Source organism: Dermacentor albipictus, chromosome 6 (assembly GCF_038994185.2).
Source record: "Dermacentor albipictus isolate Rhodes 1998 colony chromosome 6, USDA_Dalb.pri_finalv2, whole genome shotgun sequence".
NCBI lineage: Eukaryota > Metazoa > Arthropoda > Arachnida > Ixodida > Ixodidae > Dermacentor > Dermacentor albipictus.
The window spans coordinates 20,351,355-20,374,178 of record NC_091826.1 but is presented as its reverse complement, the minus strand read 5'-3'; the positions used below and the strand labels follow the sequence as shown (position 1 = coordinate 20,374,178).

Below are 22,824 nucleotides of genomic sequence, written 5' to 3'. Positions count from 1 at the left end.
GCATGCTGAGGGTGCACGAAGGCACCGAAACAGTTTTCGAGGATGACAAGCATGCGAGAGCGGCCGTGTAAATAGCCTGGATTGGTGTTCGTTCTGTTGCAAGTGACTGAGTAATACTTGTTGGGGGGCTAGTTGGTGAATGTTTCCAGAAGAGGGTTATAGCGCCGAAAAAACACAACACACACGCCAACACATTGCGCCTGTCCTGTCCCGTCTCGCTTGCTGCGTGTTGTGTTTTTTTTTCGGCGCTATAACCCTCTTCTGGTTGCAAGTGACCCTGTGTTCTGATAGTGTGCGGTGATAGTGACCGGCTGTGAATTCTTATGAATACATTGTTGCGCCAAAAAGGAAAATAAAGACTTGGGAGGGAGAGTATGAAACGAGAGATCGAGCGCTGAACTTCAACTGATTTTATTTTTACAGCAGTGCAGGGAGAATGAACAAATGCGCATGCGTACATCAGTGTTGCCTAGAGCGATTGCAGTGACGTTTTTAACGGCTGCATCTCCTTTTCAAACAGAAAAACAGACGTATCACTAGTACAACTCGTGCCTGTCTCTATTATGTGATATGCCTATAGTGATATGTGAATTCTTATTGGGCATTTCCTTTCGTCCAATTCCCTGCAGAGTAGCACCTAGAGCAATCATACACTGGCTAACACTCCGACTTTTCAACAAGTACCTTTCCCTCTCTTTCAACGAAGAGCATTTACTCTACCTTAATATGTATAAGGATTCAGCAGACATTATTCGAATGGAATAGCTTATAACTGAACCTCACGGCACATTGTATGAAGAGCTTCTGATAAATTATGTTATTGTTGATTCATACCACCACCACCACAATGCGTAGATTTCGTTGTTTCTATTGCCTGTTCTTCTTGGACAACTTTGGTCTGCAGTGTGAAATAAATAAATAAATAATCTATTGAGCCAAACGTCGTAACAACACTTTATCGTCACCACTATGCACTTAACATATAAAGACGCACGGGAGCGCACCCAGAAGCAATGTCTTTTTTTGTTTTTTTGGCGATGGAATCTCCAGATTCTCTGGTTCCTTTAGGCTGTAATGTAGTGCTTCGTTATCGATAAACGATTACGTAGACCCGAGCAGACGCTTCTCAAAATTAAAGGTGTCACGGCAAGGCAGGAATGTGAGGGCGTTGTCCCCCCCAGCCTTGCATAGGTTTTCGCGCTTTTTCGTGGCTCACCCTATGCGCCTATCACGGTATAGGAGCCGTCTCTTTTTTTTTTTGTTATCGCAGAATCGTGTAATTGACTGATGCACTTCAACTTACAGAGAGCGCCGACACGTATTCTTGAAGTCGTAGGAACTCTGCCACATGCTTCCAGCGCGTAAAAATGACGACATTTTGCTAGTATTGTGAGTAAATCATTGTGGGCCTCATCTTCTTCCTTTGTACATAACCGCGTCGGGGTCTGCGGCACGCTCGCTCGTTCTCCCGGAATAACGCTTATTTAACGTATTTATGAAAATTTAAGATCTTTGCACTTACGCCCCGAAGACTCGTCTAAAGTCTGCCCGATTCTTAGCCAATCCCCCCCCCCCCCCCGCGCCCGCGTGGGTGTGCATAGCAACGGCCTTAAGGTCATCGTGATCATCATCGTAAAGCGTAAGCTAAACCGCTACTCATTATGAAGGTGCTCCACAATCATTTTGTCATCTTTCTGTGGTCTTCATATATTGTGCCTTTCTTCCTTGCCCCGTACGTTACCCTATTCTCTCCTTCCCCTTGACACACGTGCATATATTTGCTGGGTGCGCAACAACAACAACAACAACAACAACAACAACAACAACAACAACAACAACAACAACAACAACAATAATAATAATAATAATAACAATAATAATAATAATAAATTGGTTGATAGTGAGCGTATCGTCTGTCTTTTATGTCCTGTGTCTTGCGGCTGTTAGCTGTTTCTTTCTTTATTTTATGGAACATATACCAAAAACCGATCGAAGTTCGCGAACACCCCCCCCCCCCCCCCCCCCCTATTTCGTTCCCATCAAAATGCGGCAGCCGTGGTCAGCATCCCGCTAGCGGCCAAGGTAGCCGCATCATTAGTCATTTAACGTGCGTATGCGGTGATAAGGCTGCGCTGAGGCAACGGTTAGTATGCGTAATATGTTCTAAGGCGTTGAAGGCTCAGGGCTTCATTTAACACACACGTACTACGTGCGCGCGAACTGGCAATCGTCGAAAAAATGTCGCGTCGGGACTGCTCTCTAACGTTCCGCTTTATTGTCTCGTCGTCGAGCATTCGTCGCAGCGCGAGAAAAAACAAAAACAAAAAAATGGCTGTGGCTTAGGTAAGGTTAAGCCCAGGATGCGAAGCATACTAGCCTTTATTTTAGTTGTTGAACCACTGTTTAGCCTGGTGAACTGCTGTTGCTTGGCTATATTTGGTTCGGCTAGACGAAGAAACAACTCATGCATTACTGCTTCGCCTTCAAGAGTGGAACGCGACAGCATTCCCGTCGACCCGCCAAGGGGTGTAAGACAATGGGCTACAGGGCAGCGACTACGCGCCCCGCATTGGACGCGGTGAGCGTCGAGCAAAGCAGCGTTCGGCGCGGCAACGAAATGTGCGCCTGAGCAAGAGACGCACGCCTTAGAAACAGCTCGTTTCTAAGGCAACACCGCATTCACTAGAGGCGCTTTTGTACCGCTTTGAAGCATCATACTCGTGGCTCAGAAAATAAAGAAAAAAAAATACTCGTGGCTCAGTGGTAGCGTCTCCGTCCCACACTCCGGAGACCCTGGTTCGATTCCCACCCAGCCCGTCTTGCAAGAGTTGAGCCAAAGCCACTTCTCCTCTGTCGTGACGTCACGGTGTCACGTGGTTTCAAGGCGACACCGCCGCGCCTGAGGAGCTTGGTTGAGCTCTCGTAATATGCTTCGCATAAAAAACGCGTGGCGTAAGACAGGCGCAACGAGAGCCAGCCGCGAGTAATTTCCGCGTGGTCGCAGTCATGGGCCGGGAGACTCGCCGTTTGCAGCCAAGTCTAGGAGGTGTTGTTGCAGCGCGCCACTGCCTCCGCCCCACAAGAGAGAGAGAGAACTTTATTTGACCAAGGGGTCCGGGCACGTAGGTCCCAGGGTCTCACCACTTTTCTGCGGCAGCAGCCAAGCGAATGAGGAACTTCCGCGCTTAACCCTTGCGCGAAGTGCCAGCGCGCCCGTATGCTTCCGCTTACGAAAGGCGCGGGAAGTGGGCGGGTTGCTTCTCTCTCTCTCTCTCTCTTAGCCCTTTCACGATAACGAGTTGTTTACATCCGGTTACCGGTAGTTCTTTTCTTTTCTGTTTCCTTCGGGGAAGGAAGGGGGGGGGGGCGGTGCCACTGGCTGCAGTTTCACGAGACTGGCAGGGATCCAGGTATACTCCGATGGGCCACCGCCCTTCGCAGCTTCGCCCGAGCCTGGGCTTCTCAAACGACACGGTTTTCTTCGACATAAAAGAGTTACGATTTGATTGTTCAGACTAGCAGCAAAAACGCGTGACCGGCCCGGGACAGAATTGCAGTAAACAAGTTGCAGAACCCTCCCCATAAGGCAAGCCTTCCTGCACTTCGAAAATTAATTTACCGTGGCGGCGGGGCCCTCGTCCTCGTTGCGATAGTTACGTGCAGTGTATAAGTTCGCGCTTTGTCTCACGCCATGTTCGGTCTCTGCGAAACGCTCGAAGCGGGCGTTTAAAACGAATGCGACAAGTGGCACGTCGCCACGTCGCAACTTCTAGCGCGTTACGTTTATGGTAAACGGCGGCAAAGCCCCTGGGAAAGCTAATCGCATCGACGGTATAGGAGAGGTTATAGTTCCAGACGGTGTGAGGTCCTCTCGCGCGGATCTGCCCAGACGAGCATTACAGCCTCACCTTCCCTCGAGCCGTACAAGCATTCGCGCCGCTTATTCCCTGCCCTACACCCCTCACATCACACGTCAACAAGGCACCATCATCCGCAAAGCACAAACAGACACCCTTCCAACCCCAGCCCGCCTTCACCTCATCCACGGTCTCACAGAAGATACCCCTCCCTGCATACACTGCGGCGACCGGCCGAACACCCATCAAGTATACACCCCATGCAAGCGATCTTGCGCGCGACAGCTACAGGCGACGCGATAGAAATGGCTGTCGCGTTCGCTCTTCGCCTACAAGTCGTACCCCGTGCGAGCGATGACTTCGAGCGACGTCTCCCCAGTGTTGCCGGTATGAGGGCAGCAATATAGGCGCCGAAACTAGCGTGACGCGTGCTTTATTAATTTAAGTTCATGTGTTTTACTCTAAAAAGCAGCATAAGATATTTCTGAAAGTCTTGCAGTAGGTTATTATCCTGGCACGTATAAAAATTCAATGGTTTGCTCGTTCCGTGCGACAATCGTAAGTACTTGAGTTATGTACTACATCCAGTTCCGGCTTCGCGCTATTGGCTAGTCGCTCACAGCACTTCCGGGCGACGAATTCTAGATTTGCAAAACCGAGCGATCGCACTCCTTATCGTTCCTTATCCCACCTCTTTATCCCTACCTCTAAACCCCGGGTGGTTGACTAGAGCCACCACATATCAGGAACAGGAATACCTGGCAGCGTACATCTCAACCGCCATCAAGCACGCCGACAGAGGCGGCCTGAACTGAGACCACCTGCTCGGTAATGCCCTGAGCGACGCTAAAATTTTCTCTCTCTCTCCTCGCGCGGTGCATGGGAACGCTGGCGTGCCGCATTGACGGAGAGAGAGAGAGGCGATTGCCAACCGTGTGCAATCCCGCACTCACCGGCGGAAAGCCAACGGGCGGAAATAATTTGCGGTTCGCTTCGGACGAGCACGGATGCATCACGTGCGAAACGACGCCGCGCGGTAATTACCGCGATGCGCTAGAGAACGCTACACGCGCTGGCCGTCGCGTTCCCGTGAACGCCGCTTCTGCCGCGCGCCAGAAGCAGCTCGCGACAGATGGAACAGTCAAGAGGAAACATTGGAATCTAAAGGGTTTAAATTATGGGATTTTACGTGCCGAATCCACTTCCTGATTATGAGGCACGCCGTAGTGGAGGACTCCGGAAATTTCGACCACCTGGGGTTCTTTAACGTGCACCTAAATCTAAGCACCACGGGTGTTTTCGCATTTCGCCCCCATCGGAATGAGGCCGCCGTGGCCGGGATTCGATCCCGCGACCTCGTGCTCAGCAGCCCAACACCATAGACACTGAGCAACCACGGCGGTTTATCTAAAGGGTGCGAAGTATAGTGTACCAGAATATTATTCTAGCACACCGTAGTGCGAAGGGAGTCTCTAGAAGCCGAACATTCACAGCGAGGACGGGTAGCGCCACCACAATACGCGATCTTTAAATTATTATTTTTTTTTGCACTGCAGGAAAGGTGCCTCGCAGGTGTTGCTCAGACTTGAAACGAAAGAGGATGCGAAGTTGCAATGCGTAGTTCTAACAAGACACGCACATGAAGAAAATGCGAGCACACACACAAGATGACTTCGCACGCGTTATGAAGAGCCAAGCACCCTACACGCAACCCTCTGTTGAAACAGGAACAGGCTCCCGAAAATGAAAGCCCCTCCCATCCATGCGCCACCCGTGTATTCACCGCCACCCGTTGGCTTCACCGAAAATGGAAGATCTGCCTGGTTTGCACCATGTCCGCGCCCTGCGATCAGCGTCAAAGCGGGATACGAGACAAACACGCGACAAGTATCCACACCACCGACGTCACACCCCTTTGGCACCTCTCCCTGACGACAAAAGAAGAATGCCCAAAACTTCCAACGATGTCAGCCCCCTTCGCTCCCCCCCCCCTCGATCTACATTTTCACCTATCTAAATATATATATATATATAAAAAGATGCCGATCCTGTCCGTCGTCACCCCTGGAGAAGCCAACCTGACTCCGCAAGGTTGAGCACAGAAAAAGTAAAGACTTTTGACAACTCTAATGTTTGTTCACGATGTATCGTCGATATAGTATACTAACTAGTACGGGCCGCAGAGATGGGGTGGTCCCTAATTGTTCTTTACGTTTCGTCAATCGCACCAAGATATTTTGACGAACATTCTTGGGAGAAGGCAGCCTGGTCTCGCCCATTGTTTTAACTACGGGCTCGTTTATCTTCTAAAAGGGTCACTGCAAAAAAAAGAAAAAGAAAGGGACTGCCCACTTTGACGATTAGGCCGCATGTTTCGGAATGTCATGTGGACTTGAACGTGGCTTGCGATAAAATGCCTTTGGCATGACCGGAAACGCCTCTCTGTGGATAACGTGTAGTAGTAAACAAGGTCAAACACCCTTTCGCTCGTTAGTCTAGTTGATTAAAACCACGCCACGTGCTGAGAGCTATAGATAGAACTGGCTTCGACGGGAGGGCGCCCGAAAAAAACGACTGGTCTTCGGAACTGGACGCGGAGCCGAGCCGCATAGATAACTCTAGTGCACGTCGGAAGAAGCACGGCTGGTGGCGACGCTTGGCGTGGCTGAGGTAAGTTAGAGCGTGAACTCCGTGGGTCATATCTGTGCAGGCTACGATTTCGTCAGCAACGTAATCATCATGAGACGAGTGATGTTGGACGTAGTACGTACAATTGATTGAACATGTTCCCATGGGTAGGCAGCGCAACCCGGACGAAAGACGAGAGGAAGTGCACCGTGTTAATACAATTGAGTGCTTAGACAACCCAAAAATGAGGCGCGCGAACCTCACAGGGATGACAGACGAGCTGTAGCGCTTGTGTGCGGCTGTTCTAAGAATCGTTCGTAAACACCGAGACGTTGTCAGAGGAGGGCACATTTGGCACAACCTCCCCAGCCCCTCCCCCACCCAAAAAAAGAAAATTATTTGGACCCAGGAGACCTGACATAAAACAGTGTAAGGCTGCCTTCCCACCCGGAAGAATACTCCTGGCTACGCCATTGTCTACATCTATAGTGCAACGCGGGAAACGGCCACATGGTACAGGACGTCATCGCCAGCAGCGCTATCCCTGGAAATCTTGCGCGGTAGCACGACTTCGGTATGAATTGATTTTCTTGCTAAGGATTGACGACTGCCGTTCCTGTACTTCCCAAAAGAGACTCACTAGCGCTAACGGACAGCGCACTGCCGCAAATGCATAAACCGTTTTGATTGTACGCGACAAAAAGATATTCGCTACGCCCTTATCTTCTGATTACAAAACACGCCGCAAATTGTTTAAGAGTCGCCCTGTAGCAGAGCGCAAAGGCATAAAGTTGCCGGCCTTGTCGCTTAAAACGTCCGCAGGTCGGAGTCTGTCTGTCGTCCGCAAACCAACGCTCGAGCAATTGCGGCGGTGCTCGAAAAAAAAACAAAAACAAAAAAAAGAACGCTTTGCGAGACGCCCTCGACCAACACGCGCGTACTACTCACAGGAAACAAACGAGCGCGCGGAATGACATCTCCGCACGTGCGAGCTCCACTTGAAGCCAAACGACGAACGGAGCGGGTGGTGGGGCCACCCCTATTTACTCTCGACGACTCGCCAAGTTCAACGACTTCCGGAACGACGCAGTTAAGGGTCGCGAGGGGACCGGGTCTTTTTGACAACGGACCCAGCGGCGCGCATAAATCTTCCAGGAACCTCGAGGCGGGCGGCGGCGCGCTCTAAAACACGCGGCAGCGGCGACGCAAAGGCACGCCCGCACCACTCCCCGCACGCTTTTGTTGTACCGCCCCCCCCCCCCTTTTTTTTTTGTTGCAGCCGCAACGAAGAGCGACCTTCGGCGGGTAGCCCCTCACCAGCTCGACCCGTATTCTTTCTTGGACCGGCGCCGAGCGCAAGCCGCTCTTTGAGACGCGTTGCAGTGAAGGGGGTTGCAACAATGCTCGCCAACGTGCCCGACCTCCTCCGCGGCGTGCTGCCGTGCGAATCCGTGTTGCTGACCGAAGCGCTCGGACCCGGCGAGAAGCGCGCCAGGCGAGAAGTCGCACTACGACAACACCACGTCATTCTGCCTGTAACTCTCCTCACTTCCATATATGGTAAGGTTCTTATCACTACATCATCGGGGCTCTGTTTGCACCCAGCGAGACTTGTCCTTCCGACGATAATCACCGCATCTCGCCTGCGTTTACCTTACTGAACGCAGCCGCTCGCGATAGTTCGTTTTGCATCTTTCTTCGACCTTCCCGCTGCTGCTGTGTTCTTGCACGCCGCTGACTCCGGCCTTGTCGTGACATGGTTTAGATGTCACATACACATAAAAGGCATGTGCTGTCGATTTTCTTTCTTTTTTTTTTCATGACATTTGTTTATGAGCCGCGATTCTCAAAATTCCGAGGAATAACCTTGTAAAGAATGTAAGACACTGTATGCGCGACGCGGAGGGCCGGATTTTCTGTGACACGGGGCCCTTAACGCTATCGCGTTAGCGTAGAACAAAGGAAAGACGACCCGACAAGCTCGTGTCAACATTTACGCCACGTCGCACGCGCACAATGCCCTCCGGACAGCCGTAACTAGGCGTGACCCCTCACAAATGTGCAGGAGCTACCGCGCTTTTCTCCGTGCTCACCTGCAACAGCAGCGATAGTAGAGGGAGGAGGTGGGGAGAACGTTAGCGAGGGAATAGAGAGGGAGAGAGAGGAGGCTGTTTTGTGGAGCTACAACGCTACAACCCAGAATGACGCCGAAGCGTGCACTTAGTCCCGAGGAGATGAAGGATCGCACAAAGCGCCCAGCAGAGCAAGAACAACAAACGCAAGCGGAGCAGGCAAGATAACATTTCACGTCACTGCTGCCGTATGCACCGCCGAGTAACGTCGACGAACGCAAACAGCAGACAAAGCTCCGCTTACGTCGATTCCCACATGTAACGCATGCGGAATTTCGCTTTACGCGTAAACACCCATCGATTAGTGTAGCGTACAGTCTAAATTTACCGACAGGACAATGAAAGAGGCATCACACGACACGTGGATGAGGCACAAACGGCTGTCGTGTTACAGCTTCTTTGTCCTGTCTTTAAATTAATTCTGTACAGCACAACAATCATGAACGTGTTAGCTCAGGCGAAGCCGTTGTTGATGTACGTACGCACGAAGTCCAACTTCTTCACGCTTTCTTTAAATGTCCTTCCGTCCTCTCTCTCTGTCTATTCTAGGGCCTTTCAATCCCACAATTCCTCCTCCATAATGAGTAGCACTTAGGTGAATACAGAGCTTTCTCTCTCCCATCTCAGGTCACGAACGGCATGACTATAACCACTCTAGCATAAGCGTACCGCCGTGGCATAAAGAGTCCTCACCAGGAAAGCAGCGAGCGCACAGTGTATAATGCAAGTGCACGCAATATTGATGAAGAATATCTATGGGAAAGGAAAGCCCCAGAGGGTTTAAAATCTAGATTGAAGAGTCACTAAATAGTGAAGCCATTGCAGTGCAAATAAAACAGACACAAAGAAGACAAGACCAGTGGAGATAAACCTTGAGGAAGTATGTTCGAAATTCTATAAATCGTATTTAGACAAACCAATCCTAAACAGACTCGTATTACTGACGTACGCTACGTGGTTGTCCAGTCTTGGTCTTTCTACATGTTTTATTTGCGCTACAATGGCTTCACCGCGCATGCAACAACTGGCCCAAGAACAGGTTTTATTGATTCACTCTATCCACTTGGTGCACTCACAGACGCTGCAACCCTTTAAAGCAAACGCATTCTAATCCTCCAGTCGTGCAGCTCAACAGCAACACCAATTACTTCAGTAGCACTTGTGCACAAAAGCCGAAACGTTGGCAGTGCCTCAATTGGTTTCGGCGAAATGCCAATTTGTTCATCTACTAACACCTGAACTGCATATACAGTAGACCGTGGGACGTCCAAACGTAACGTAGTATTAACTTCATTCGGGGCACACCACAATCAAACAAAATAAACCCTGTAAACTGCCTGTAACCACGCAAGTCGAAATTCCTCACGCGTTCGTCCTGCCGTTGCTATGCCGGTTGCTAGGAAGGGTTGACGGGTTCAGGCGCGCCAGCCAATCCGGACACGATAATAGAATCTAGACGGCTACAGTGGCTAGAGTCAATGCTGAGCCCGCTGACGTGCAGTAGAGTTGTCGAGTTATCTTCGAGTTCGTCAAAGTCTGCGCGCGCCCGCCCCGTAGCTGTTTTGTGTATATACAACCTGGCCTACACCAACTACACTGCGTTCGTCTTACAAGTTGTGTACATCACTTCTGCTCCCTTAACGTAAGTATGCTTGAATTCAAAACGCCCGGCGAGTTCGAGCCCTTTCGCTTTCAGCTCGATAACAAAGATGTCAGCTCACAGAATCACGGCTTCTTTAAACGTGCGAGACTTGGCGCCTTTCGTTCTGCCTCTCGCTATCTAACCCACTCCACCAAGCTGTCCGCGGGCGCTAAGCGTTGACGCAAATGACGCGCCTCAAACGCCTATTTACAGGCGACTTTTGTGATTTGCATGCGCGTGGCGAAATAGGTCGCGAACCGCCGGGAGCAACCGATGTGCGCGCGACGCGTGTCTGCTGCTCCGACGATAGATGTCGCGACGGGCGACGACGGGTGGAGCGCGCGCGAGCGAGCGAACGCGCGTTTTGTGTGCGCAAGTGCGTGCGTGCGAGTGTGTTCTGCGCGGCGGCGAACGAAACCAGCGGAGCAGCGCTTTGACGTAAAGGGGCGTCTGCTACGGCCAAGGGCCCGCGTTCCGGAGCCCGTTACTACGGCTGTCGGAGCCGAGTGCCCGAACCCATGCCGACTCCGGAGGCGTCGATGAGGCGCGGCGACGGCACTGCAAACTTGTCTCAACACTGCAACCGGTTTTGCCTCGCCGGACTCTGCGTTTTCGGAGCGGGCCGATGGAGCGAGCGGCGTCCATTCACTGCGCGTACGCGCGCCCTGCGGCGCTGGGGTTAGAGCGACGCCGTCCCAACCACTGCAGCCTCCCATTCCGATCCATCTAGCCCGGGTCTCCTGCTGCTCTTGCATCGATCGTTCGAAAAGGTGGCGGTAAGCGGAGAGGCACGCTAAATCCCCATTGTCTCACGGCGCGCGCGCGCTGAGCCGTGCGCCCACATTACAACACGGGCTACAGTAACGCAACGTATCATCCGGCCCGTTACCACTTTGTTCCAGGCGCAGCGTTCCGACACAGCTCGGATCCGATGGAGGCGAGCCCGGGAAACCGCGCGGCGTTCCTCGGGGATCGATTCGCCCAGCGCTGCTGCTGCTGCTGCTGCTGCCCAGCGAGGTCGGACGCGAAGGCCAGGAAATGTCGCGGACTGCCGGATACACCGAAGCCGACTGGCATCTGAGAACCCCGCTGCTTGTGCGGGAAGCAAGAGTGAAGTGCAGCGAAACGAGTGTGTCTCTTTGTGGTTCGAGTGGTGGTGCGGTGTCTTCCGCGTATTACTCGCCCGCGCGGGAACCCGAGTGGGCCGTGGTTTTATCATGACAGCTAGGTGCTGTGTGGCGGCGTCCGTCGTCTGCTGCTGTGTCGTGCTCCTCGCGGCGGTGTCGGCGTCCGTGCCGCGCGCCGAAGCCGCTGAAGTGTACCGGGAATGCGGCGGCGTGCTGCGCGGACCCCGAGGCGTGATAAGCACTCCGGGTTTTCCCCGCCCTTACCCCGTACCCATCGCGTGCCGATGGGTGCTCGAGGCGGCTCCGAGGCAGCGGGTGGCGCTATATTTGACGCAGTTTTACATGCGCGAAGGTGTGACCGTCTCGGAGTACCTCTTCTACTCGGACGAGCAGCTGAACATGGGTGGAACGTTGATCGGATCCATCACTTCCGAGTCCGAGCCCACGCATGTGGTGAGCAACAAGCCCGTCATGGTCATCGACTTTCAGGTGATTGGCCCGAATTTCGCTCCCTTTCAGATCCTCCGGCCTGTCTTCGTTAACTTTGAGGGTGATTGGCGGGAGCTTTACTCATTCGAAGTGTTCTGTTTCATGGCGTAGTGCATATAATGCGAATTATGTGAAGTTTCGTTTTCCGTTACCGCAGCTCGGGGGGGTATTCATCCACAAGCGCGACCTGTGCTTCGTAGTTCTTTCGTTCAGATATGTCTTCCGGAACTTTATGTTCTTATATTCGAAACGTTTCACTTTTAATTTTTGCGCGAACATTTATTTTTCGCAACATGCGTACACTTCTTACGAGATAGCTAGCATGCGGAACACACATATGTTTGAAACAAAACATTGTTTATGTATTCTTTTGAACAAATATTTATCCCTATAATAGACAGATATAAACGTTCCCGACTGTTCTCAGTATAATTGACACTTGTAAGGCAGAAACATTATTTCTTACAGCTGGTGAGGCGCGTAGCCACGATTTTTTTTTTTCTTTAGCGGAGGAGGGAGGACTAAGGTTCCATCATTCTCCGTTAAGTTTCCCATGCTTGGTGCATAATAGCATAACTATTACCTTGAGCAGGGCCTTGGTCTGCCTGAAGGCATTTACCATCCGGTACTTGTCTGAGGTGGGCGCCCGAAGGATATGCACTTTTGTTCATAGGTGACTGACCAGACATAGAAGGGAGCAAAGAGGCAGCCGGGAAAAAAAAATTTTTTTGAGGGGGGGGGGTTGAAGCCCTGTCAGTCCCCCCCCCTTCTGACTGCGCCACTGCGGCTAATCCATCCAAGACAAGGTGCGCTTGCGATGTATTAAAATGTACGACATAGTGATAAAACAGAACACAAACCATATATTACGAAATGAAATCAGACAAAGTATTGTATACATTATTTATGTTGAAGCTCCAGGAGATTATTTATGAATATTTAAAGCCCTGGTTAAAGTTGCTTAACTTCTTTATTTTATTACGTAGTCTTACATAGTCGTACAAATGTTGCGATTATCTTTCCATCTAATGATGCATCTTGAGAGCATGCTATGGGAGATAATTTGCATACAGGATTCTAGGATATTAGTTACTAAAGGAGTGCTCAGTATATAGTTACCAGAAGGATTAATTGTCAAAATCATGCAGGTAACATTACAGATGTGTTTTATATGATACAGCATAGCATTGCTCAGGGCTTGAATAGGTTTTCAAGTGCATACGAAACAAACACCTTGTTGTCTTTAGGACACTTTTGGATCATAGACATAGGACACTGTGTGAAAAAAATATGGTACATGATCTTACGTGAGCACACACACATGATGCAAAAGACGGTGTATGCATAAGCTCGCAAAAGGTGTTGGTTTGAAAATTTTGCAGTACCGTGCATTAGAAAAGACAAATGAAAGTGCTGAAGGCACTTTAGAATTTAATATTAAGATCAGCAAATGCTTTAACTTTTATTGTCGTAATTTAGTTTTTAAACTCATAATTGTGCAATACATGCACTTCCTTTTCGTTTCTAGTGTCCTTATGTATACATCAATTTGAATCTTAGAATCTTAAATCCATGCTAACATTACAGCTTGAACAAACAGTCGGGCATTGTTCCCTGAAGTATACGTGTAGCCGTGCGTCATAGATGCCTGCTTGACGTCAGTTAACTTGGAAGAGTGTTTTTGTTGCTATCTGAGTGCATGCATGTGTTGGAACATCAACCTGATCATTTACCCTTAGGTGCTGTTCTGATTGAGTGGCTAGAAAGTGCATTCTTTTTTTCATCTATGTTGATTCTGCACTTCTTTTAAAACCTTGGGATAGCTGCAGAAAGGTGGTAAATAGGTTATGAAAATGTGGTTAATTGAATGATTCTGATATTAAAGGATGATGTTAGGTTATGTGAACCTTTACACATTAACATTTGTGTGATGTTAATGTCAACATCTTATATTTAATATTTATGTTGAGGAAAAGTGGCATGTGTAAATACATGTAGGTGTCACTGCTGCAGAAGAATACCTTATTTAAATAAGAAATATATGCGAAAATTGACTGAATGATACATGTACAAAAAGAAATTTGCTGTTATGCAACTGGTCTGTTAAGCGGTCAACTGGCATGAAGCCTTGGCAGCATTCTCTTTTCGTAATGGGGCCAAGATAACATGACAATTTAATTCCAAATACATGTTCCTTTTTGCACTTTCCTATAACAAAAGCAGTGTCTTGCATATTTTATCACTAGATTTTGCAACTCCAGAGAGGGTGGTTAGTTAGAATTGATGAGAATCCATAGGGGAAAAAAAATTTTCTTCGTACTGTTCCTGCTGTCTATAGAATCGTAACACATTTCTTAGAATTGATTTTCTGGCTCCTCTGCCAAACAGAGCTATCCACTTGACGATGCAGTATAGATTTTATGGAATGAGTGGCATTTGCTGAAGTTTTGATGGAATACCTATGCTTAACACAGTTTTGTATTTTAGTAAGTTTAAAGCTCATAAGGTTGCACTTAGTATTAATGTTTAGCTTAAGATAATTTCAAAGTTGTCTTTCACTCAATTTGCAGCTCATGAGGTTGCTGCTGTCTCGTCATATGTAATCACATCAGCGTTTTTACATAAAGGCTGGTTCTGGATGCTTGCAGGGCAATAACCTCCGCCTCGAGTTCAACCTTTCCAATCTTGTGTACCCTGCAAATAAACACCTTTACAATGACTTAAGATTATTTTAATTCTATATCTATTGAGAGAATGCAAAGATTGTAAGGCTGGCAAATTTTTTTTTGGAGTACCCAAGTGCTAAACGTAAAGACACCACCACTTGTTACTCATGAAGTTGATAGAGAGTATGCCCTGTGTAAATCTTCATTAAAATTTTTTTTTTCGAAACAGAATTTTGAAGGTGACATGTACACTTGCCTTCAACAAGTTATGTTGAGGCTTTTTTTTTTTTTGGTTAAAGGTTCCCACTGTAAAGTGTTCATTGCCGTGTTCATGTTTGCTGCGCTTTCACATCTGAAGAGAGAGATTGAGAAAGAGTTTAGTTGTGGTGGAGAATATTCAAAACTCTGTAGGGAGGCTTTACTGCAGTGCCTAATGCTGTAGACAAAGCAGTGTCTTAAAAGAAATGTTGGCAAGGTACTATCTCCTCTATGTCATCATGCCACATGGAACAACTTGCTCGCTACATTCGTATTACTGGCCGCCATTGAGGATGTAGAGATAAATGTGGTAAAAGTGATGGGAAACTCAAAAAATAATTATCGTAATTATTGTCTTTCCTCAATATGAAACTGAGAAAGTGGCACACGGAGTGGGAGGGGAGGCTTAGAAACCTGCTTTTATCAGCTTGAATGTTAGCTTGAAAGTTAACAACATCGGGTCCATAAAAACATTGAATGTTAATGGAGTGCAGGCATATATTGTGCTATTATTCAGAAATAAACAACAAGTTGTTTATATTTCCATTGTTTATAAGAACCTGTGCTTTTTTGTTTTTGTGCCAGTTTTGTGTTCTCCAAGGCGGCCCAAAAATTAGTTATTTGTAGAAATAATATTGCAACTTTCAAGATTAAATGATGTCCCTAATAAATTAGAATAAAGAAGAGTATTCAGTCAGGTGTATGTGTATATGTCAGTAAGCAGGGATTTTTCATTTAGATTGCAAGCAAATGAGGGGCCAAGACAGATGAAAATGGATAGTCTTTTGCAGTGCAGCACAGATGCCATATAAACTAAGGTCAAGGGTGACAAAAAGAGTGAGCTGTCAGCTGGAGTGCTGAGTTGCTTCATTTGCTTTTCATTTTTACATGACAGTTTTCCTGCTCTTGGTGACTAGTAGCTTTGTTGTACAGCTGTTCCAATTCTTCGCAGTTGTAATTAACATTCACTGCCTTGGCTGCCGTTTTATTTGCGTTGAAAGCCTGCTAAACAATTGAAAGGAATGAAGTAGTGTCATGTCATTTTACGCTTGCCTGTTTAATATCGTTCTCATTGGTTCTGCATAATTTTTTTTCTCAATAAATGAACATCCAAACACTCTAAATTTCAGAAAAAAGGTACAGTCGAACCTTGATATAACCAATTCCAACCAATATAACCAACAGGGATATAACCAATTATAATATTTAAGAAATTATTGGATATAACAAAATAAATTCAACGTTATCTCTGCTATTACATTGTAACATAAATATGTTTATAAGGAATATTGGATATAACGAAGCTATTTCTTGTGTCAGCTGCAACTTTGTTATAACAAAGTTCAACTGCACTTGTAAGCATCACAGTTCCCTAAATAATTTGCTGTAACACACCTTTCTACAAACCAGTGTAAATTTTGGTACCTAAAATGTAGATGGCGTCATGAAGTCTTGATACACTGGCTCGTTCCGTCCTTGCAATTGCTATGCCTGCCACACGCAAGCACAGCTGGAAGGAATGTGCAGCATTCTTGTTCATTTTATTACGGACAACGTCGGCACATCTAGCCTTAGTACTACGAGTTGGTAAATCTTGCTCTGTGTCACGGCATCAAGGTAATGCTGATGACACTAGGCACAGTCAGCTGTTTGTGACCAAGTTAACTATCAGATTGAAACATCCCACATTTCCCCATTTTTGAACTTGACAATTCTAGTCTTTTTATGTTCGATAAATGTGCGGCACAGTCTCTACAGTTTCGAAAGTATGTGTTGGTAATCCTATAACAAAGCACATGCAAAAGAAATGAGAATTTCTTTCTGTTAGCAGTTACTCATTTTACAATCAATATCTTTAACACTATGGTCAAACCTTGCTATACCAAACACATCGGACAGAGAAATACCTTACTTATATCAAATTTTTGTTATAATCATAAATCTTTTTTACACAGTTATATCGTCAAAAAAGAAACATTTACTTTCTTCTATTCAATAATACATTATATCAATGTTTGGTATATTGAGGTTCAGCTGCGTAACGGTATAATTGTTTTGAGTGCAGGTTCGCGAGCCTGGCAACATTCATCACCGGGTGTTGGACCTCTTCCTGGACGTATATGGATTCAACCTGACGTACGAGATGCTTGAGGCCAACGAGAGCATGCGCGCTGACCTCTGCCTGCAACACCACTGCTCCTTCACGGGTGTGTGCCTGGCTGCAGCCGACTGGAGCCGTTACAGCTGCACCTGCCTCGGCGACTTCTATGGCGACGAGTGCCAGTTCTCGCCGCGCTGCGGCCCCGACAGCAGCGGCAGCACCGGTCGAGCGTCTTCCTCCCTGTGTCACAATGGCGGCACCTGCCGGTCAGTGAACTGCCATCGTAATGCGTGCAGGATTATCCATTTAATGGCAGACGTCTTGACGGCGCTGCACTCTGGAAATGTTGTACTTTATGGGGTGCTTCTTGTTCCCGAACAATAGTCTCACTTTTAGAGCAGCACAATACGAGACGGTGACAGAACGGGACACACCCTGCTGTGCGTGTCCCCTTCTGTTCCTGTCTCATTTTGCACTGTCTGGAATTCAAGATGATCTACCAACGCGCCCAAATTGACGCTATCTAAACTGACCGAAACAGTAATCGTCATCTGTATGCACGAGTTTTCTTTCTTTCAAATTCTGCGCTCACTACTCACTATGTGCATATTGTTTCATGACTCAAAAGTATGCATGGGGGAGAATGGAAAATTATAATGCAAAAAAAAAATTATGTCCAGCATAGCATTCGATTGTTGCTGAAATGCAGCTGTGAGTTCTCACATGTGCAAGCACCCCCTAAGCAGGTGAGATAACAGCTTTTTATAATGAAAACTTTCATATTAATTTTTTTTTAATTATTGTCCTTTTTGTGTAGTTTGAACTTGCCTGTATGTTTACTCTAAATTATTACATTTTAATGCTGAGAAGTCTGTTCTAACGAGACTTGCCATAATAGTTCCGCGAAAACCTGCAAGGCCGAGAGAAGTAATTAATAAAGGGAAAATGAGACATCCACCCAAACGTAGCTAATTGCTACAAAGGAAACACGTATGGGTTCCTCAAAAGAAAAGCCTCGCAGCTGAAGAAAAATTTGTCCTGGTCCGGGCCTCGAACCCGGGACCACTGCCTTTCCTGGGAATTCGCTCTACCATCTGAGCTAACCAGGTGGCTAGCACATGGCAGGGTGAAGTCTAAATTTATCAACAACTCGAAGCAAAGGCAAGAGTTTGATCTAATAGTTCTGCAGAAACCGGTAAGGTGGCGAGAAGTAATTAATAATGGAAAAATGAGACATCGTCCCAAACGTACCTAATTTTATTTATTTTATTTAAACTTTATTTACTTGAATACAAGCATCCATTTTTCTTTTTTTGCATCCATGAATGCTAAAAGATTCAAGCAAATAAAACAATAGCATATGTGCCCGCACATGTACACACACATAAACATGCGCACACATGCACGCATTTTCTTTCTCTTTCTTTTTGTTTTTAATTATGCTCTTCTGAAAAATGCTGTAGGCCTTCCGTCTGTTTTCTATAACTGATCGAAAACTACTCTTCGTGAAAGTTTTTTGGGCACCATTTCATGAGCACTGAAAATACTGTAACCACCCTAACTGGTTGAGATCTTGGACTATGAGAACATATGTTCTCAAGTAAGTATGTAAGACCCAAGCTTTCAGAAAAAAAAAAAAATGAAGAAAACAGTGTGCACACACTGGCATTGTATATTGTGTGTAAGTAAACTCCTTTTCTTGAAAGCAGCTGGCCACCATCTGGGCCTCAATTCATCAGTTGAGAATACAGGTACCTGCTGTTGTTCTTTTGTGTTACGGTCAGGAGCTCTTTGTTCTGTGTACCGTTGCAGTGACCCCTGCGACGTCTAAGATACAACGTAGTTTTTTTTTGCCTTTGTGCAGTATAACACGTGTTGAAAAATGAGTTAGATAAATAAATTCTAATCTTGGGGTTCGATCGCATGAAGAAGAGGCAAGCTTTAATTGCGCAAGAGAAGTGCACAACTGACTATTTAACAAAATTGCTCTAATAGACTTTAATAGTTTAGGGTACAAATGGGGAAGCAATTCGGAGGATGATGCCAATATTGAGATATGTGTTCTCAAAGTGGACAATGAAGTGCATTAGTGTTCCAGTTATATTTGTCCTGCTATGCATAACAAGGTGTTTGTTAGAAAAGTGCATGGAACGACAATGCATGTTACCACAACGTTCACGGTGCTTATCTCAAAAACTAGTGCTATTTTCAAAATTGGTTCCAAGTGAATCTGCTTTAAGAACTCATTGGTTTTGATTTACAATATGTACCATAAAGTAGTTAGCTAAAAAGCTGATTAGTGGAAATTTGTTAGTAATTTGTGCATTTTGATTTCTTGTCAAAGTAATGGCTGCCTCTTCAAGCACTCAAGCTTCAGGATTATAATTGCGCTATCTAGCATAGGTAATTCAAAAACATTCATATAACTAATTCTTAAACAATAAATTATATCTATATCATGCATTTCTTATCCAGAGCATGACTTGTTTTCTTGTGCTACATTACCTTACTTGCTGGCATGTATACATTCTTTTGTTATGCCAATTTATTCATTTTAAAAAGATTTTTCTGTTAGTGTTGTGTGTCATTGCATTTTTTCCCCCTTTGGATTGCCTTCAAAACCATCCTAACAACTGCTTGTGGGAATTGGTGGGCCTAGAAACTATTGGAATTATTGTCATTCATCTTTTCTTACTGTCCACTTGGTTCAAGAGTGTTTACATAATATAGAAGAATTTTACTTTAGCTTCTTTAATGAGAGTGTGGGCTATGATATGATGTAGTTTTTTTTTCTTCCTTTTATTTATTGTTTTTTTTTGCCTCAACATTTCTTACAACTGGAAAACACATTAGGAAGTTTAATACAGTTATGCTGATTTTTTACTGCAATGTCATTACTTAGCTCCAATGCAACACGTCTACCAACACTCTTTTCCTCTAAAACTCCCCCCCTTCTTTATTCTTCAATATTTTAAGGAGCCATTCCCGCTCATACCAGGATACATGTCTATTTGGGAAACTTGCCTTTTGATTAGAAGTTTCTCATACTCACGGCATTTGCATGTTGTTTAAGATCTCTTGCTCGTGGTCATATGAGGGCTCCTTTTACATACGTAGAGTAATCAGCATGATAAGTGACAGCTGGAAGATAAAACAGGGTGCGCACACTTCCTCACTCCATTGCATGCATGTGAAAGTGGGGCATTTAAATGCAGGGCTGATAATGATTGTGCAACGTGTGCTGTTGTCTCTACACAAACAACTTTTTCCACGTCTCACGACCCTTCAGCTCCTATCTGGTGCACTCTAAAAGCACTTGGTGTTAGGTTTCGAGGCGAAAGAGATAACAAGAAAATACTGGCCGGCCAGCTGCCCAAGCCAGATTGTGTACCTGCCTGTGTTAAGGGATTGTGCTTCTGAGACCCTTTGGCTGTTCCATTACATTGAGAGTTTTGCCTAAAATATTTGTTCTGAGAGATAAGACGCTTTTCTTGTATGGAACATTTTGTCATGGGAACAGCAAGTGTAATGAGACTTGTCAAGACTGTGATGTTGTGAACATTCTGCCATGAGAATATATTTAATGTCATGAGACATGATGAACCTGTTTCTGTCACATACATTGTGTCATGAGAACAGCAATCATCATATGTCACGTCATTAACATTGTGTCAGGAAAACAGCAAACATCATGAAATTCTGTTATAGGAACAGGGAGTGCCGTCAGACATAATCAGCCTGTCACGTCACAAACATTGTGTTATAGCAACAGTGAATGTCACGAGACACAAAACATCCATCGTACAGAAAACAATTAAGCAGTGAACTGGTGAGCTCAAACAGTGTGTTCCAGTCATAACTGTTTTGGCTTTGGTTTGTCACAGACAAGGCAGGTTTGTGAAGACAGTTATGTAAATTGTTTACTCTTACTGGATTTAGGGCTGAACCAGTACATAGTACTTATCATTAATTGTTTTGCTTTCTAGCTGCATTGCCATTTTAAATGCAAGACCTTCTTTACCTACTTTAGGCACCTTGAGTCTTGCCTATTGTATCTAGCCTCTTATGTTGTCGTGATGCTGCCTTGGTTGTTTATTTAACTGGATATATATATCAAGATATACATGACTTGCATGTTGAGACATAAATCATGACATGCATTAATGACATGTATGCATGACAGGACCATGACATGAACGACATATCACGTAACATGAATGGCATGATTGACATATCATGCCATGACACATGTGATTTGGCACGTGTGACATGACATGATATGATGTTGTCTTGCTTCCATTGTCACATAAAGGCTTGCATAACATACACACTTAGAAACACACGCTTCTAACAACATACATTCGCCTATCTGGTAACTCTTTGAAGAGCCCCGAACAGCACTGGATAGCCAACTGTCGCAAAATGCTTCGCATAACATCAATTCACACAGTAAGTAGGATCTGCATGACCTTATCTGATGGGTGTGAAAACACTTTATCACAAAACATTGAATATGCTGTACAGATTCCGTATAGAATCATATTTGCATCCAAGCAAGTCCAATGCGTTCATATTGCCTGCTTTTGTTATTTATATCTGAAGTGAATTATTATTAGTGAGGGATCTTAGTGGCTTGCAAGTATCTTGCTGGACAGACTTTCACATACAATCCTGCTGAATGTGCAATATTATTTTGCCATTTTATGTTATGTAGCAAATGAATACACAGAAGCACTGCATCTCTTTCCAAGCTGTAATTTTGCAAATAAAGGATATACTAGCCGTAGCGTGATTTAAAGAAATGTCAGTGTATCGGTCGCTGTGTAGTCATTGTGATGCATTTTTACTCTCCGCGCTATATTATTCTTTGCTACGGAACTGTGAAATAGTATGATGAGAAAGTAATGATTCTTGTAATTTGAGGGCTCTCACACTTATAAAATTTACTTTAAACATTCGGGTTGAGTAAAACTTTCTGGCAGCTTAAGTTATCGGTACTTTGTGGTACAGAAACCGATCCCTTTTCTTCTGCCTACTGTCTTTCAACACATGATACCTTGAACTTTGGTGACCTTCTTTTGTGTCTGCTGCAGCCTTTTCACTACAATGCTCGTATGTGCTCAACACTGACTCTTGACAGGTTTATCTTTACCAAAAGCAACCTCAACTTTCTAGCCGAATGAGGCTGGGGCATAGAAAGGGCAGTTCTGCACATGAACAAGAAAGCATTTACCCAGATGGCAGGGCTGAGCTACGTTAAGAGCTAGAATTAGGGCAAGACTTTCATGAAGGCAGCAAGAAAAAGTCTGCAGGGGACTAGAGGCATTAATAAGTTTTTGCTTTAGCTAATTCTTGCCGCCGAAAAAAAAAAAACAAGAACAGCTTTGGTGAATATCAACAAATTCGCAAAATAATCCTTGTAGTTCCAGAAGATTCTAGAAGAAACTGTAAATGTTGTAGCCTTACAACTGTGCGGTACGGAAGTGTTTTTTGCATCTATTCTAGTATTGTACAAATGTTCCACAATGTTTTTCACACGAGGCCACTGAATCGCAATGTTATGTAGCTGGGGCGCATTATGAAAACATGCCATTGGCATCATGGGGATTGGCCTTCAGTCATGTTATGATTCGGAAAAAAATGTACCCGCAAGAAACATATCAATGTGGTTGAGCACTTTGCACAAACAAGAAAGAACTTGTCTACATACCAGGGCTGAGCGGTGTAAAGGTTAGGATTAAGGCAGGACATTTATAAAGGCAGTAAAAAAAAAAAATGCTTGAATTGGATTAGTCACAAGTTTTTGCTTCACCAAAGTCTTGCTGCTGAAAGAAAAAAAATAACAAGAAAAATGCGAACTTTGAGAAATATGCACAAATTTGCAAAATAATGTGTGCAGTTGTGCAAGATTCTAGAAGAAATGA

General features: G+C 45.6%; 1 protein-coding gene across 7 annotated transcripts in view; it reads left to right on the top strand.

The window, feature by feature from the left end:
* The first annotated feature begins 7,848 nt into the window (after positions 1-7,848).
* The window catches only part of LOC135921046 (cadherin EGF LAG seven-pass G-type receptor 2), a 59,465-nt gene continuing 44,489 nt past the window's right edge, over positions 7,849-22,824 (top strand). For 2 of the 7 annotated variants that reach the window (XM_065455362.2, XM_065455361.2), the window contains exons 1-3: positions 7,849-8,045; positions 11,162-11,875; positions 16,865-17,166. In XM_065455362.2, coding sequence (XP_065311434.1) covers positions 8,043-8,045; positions 11,162-11,875; positions 16,865-17,166 — 1,019 coding nt within the window. In that variant the 5' untranslated portion in view covers positions 7,849-8,042. Of the gene's footprint in view, positions 8,046-10,111; positions 10,260-10,606; positions 11,048-11,161; positions 11,876-16,864; positions 17,167-22,824 lie in introns of those variants that run through there. The other 5 variants (XM_065455363.2, XM_065455367.1, XM_065455366.1 and 2 more) reach the window with 5 other exon arrangements.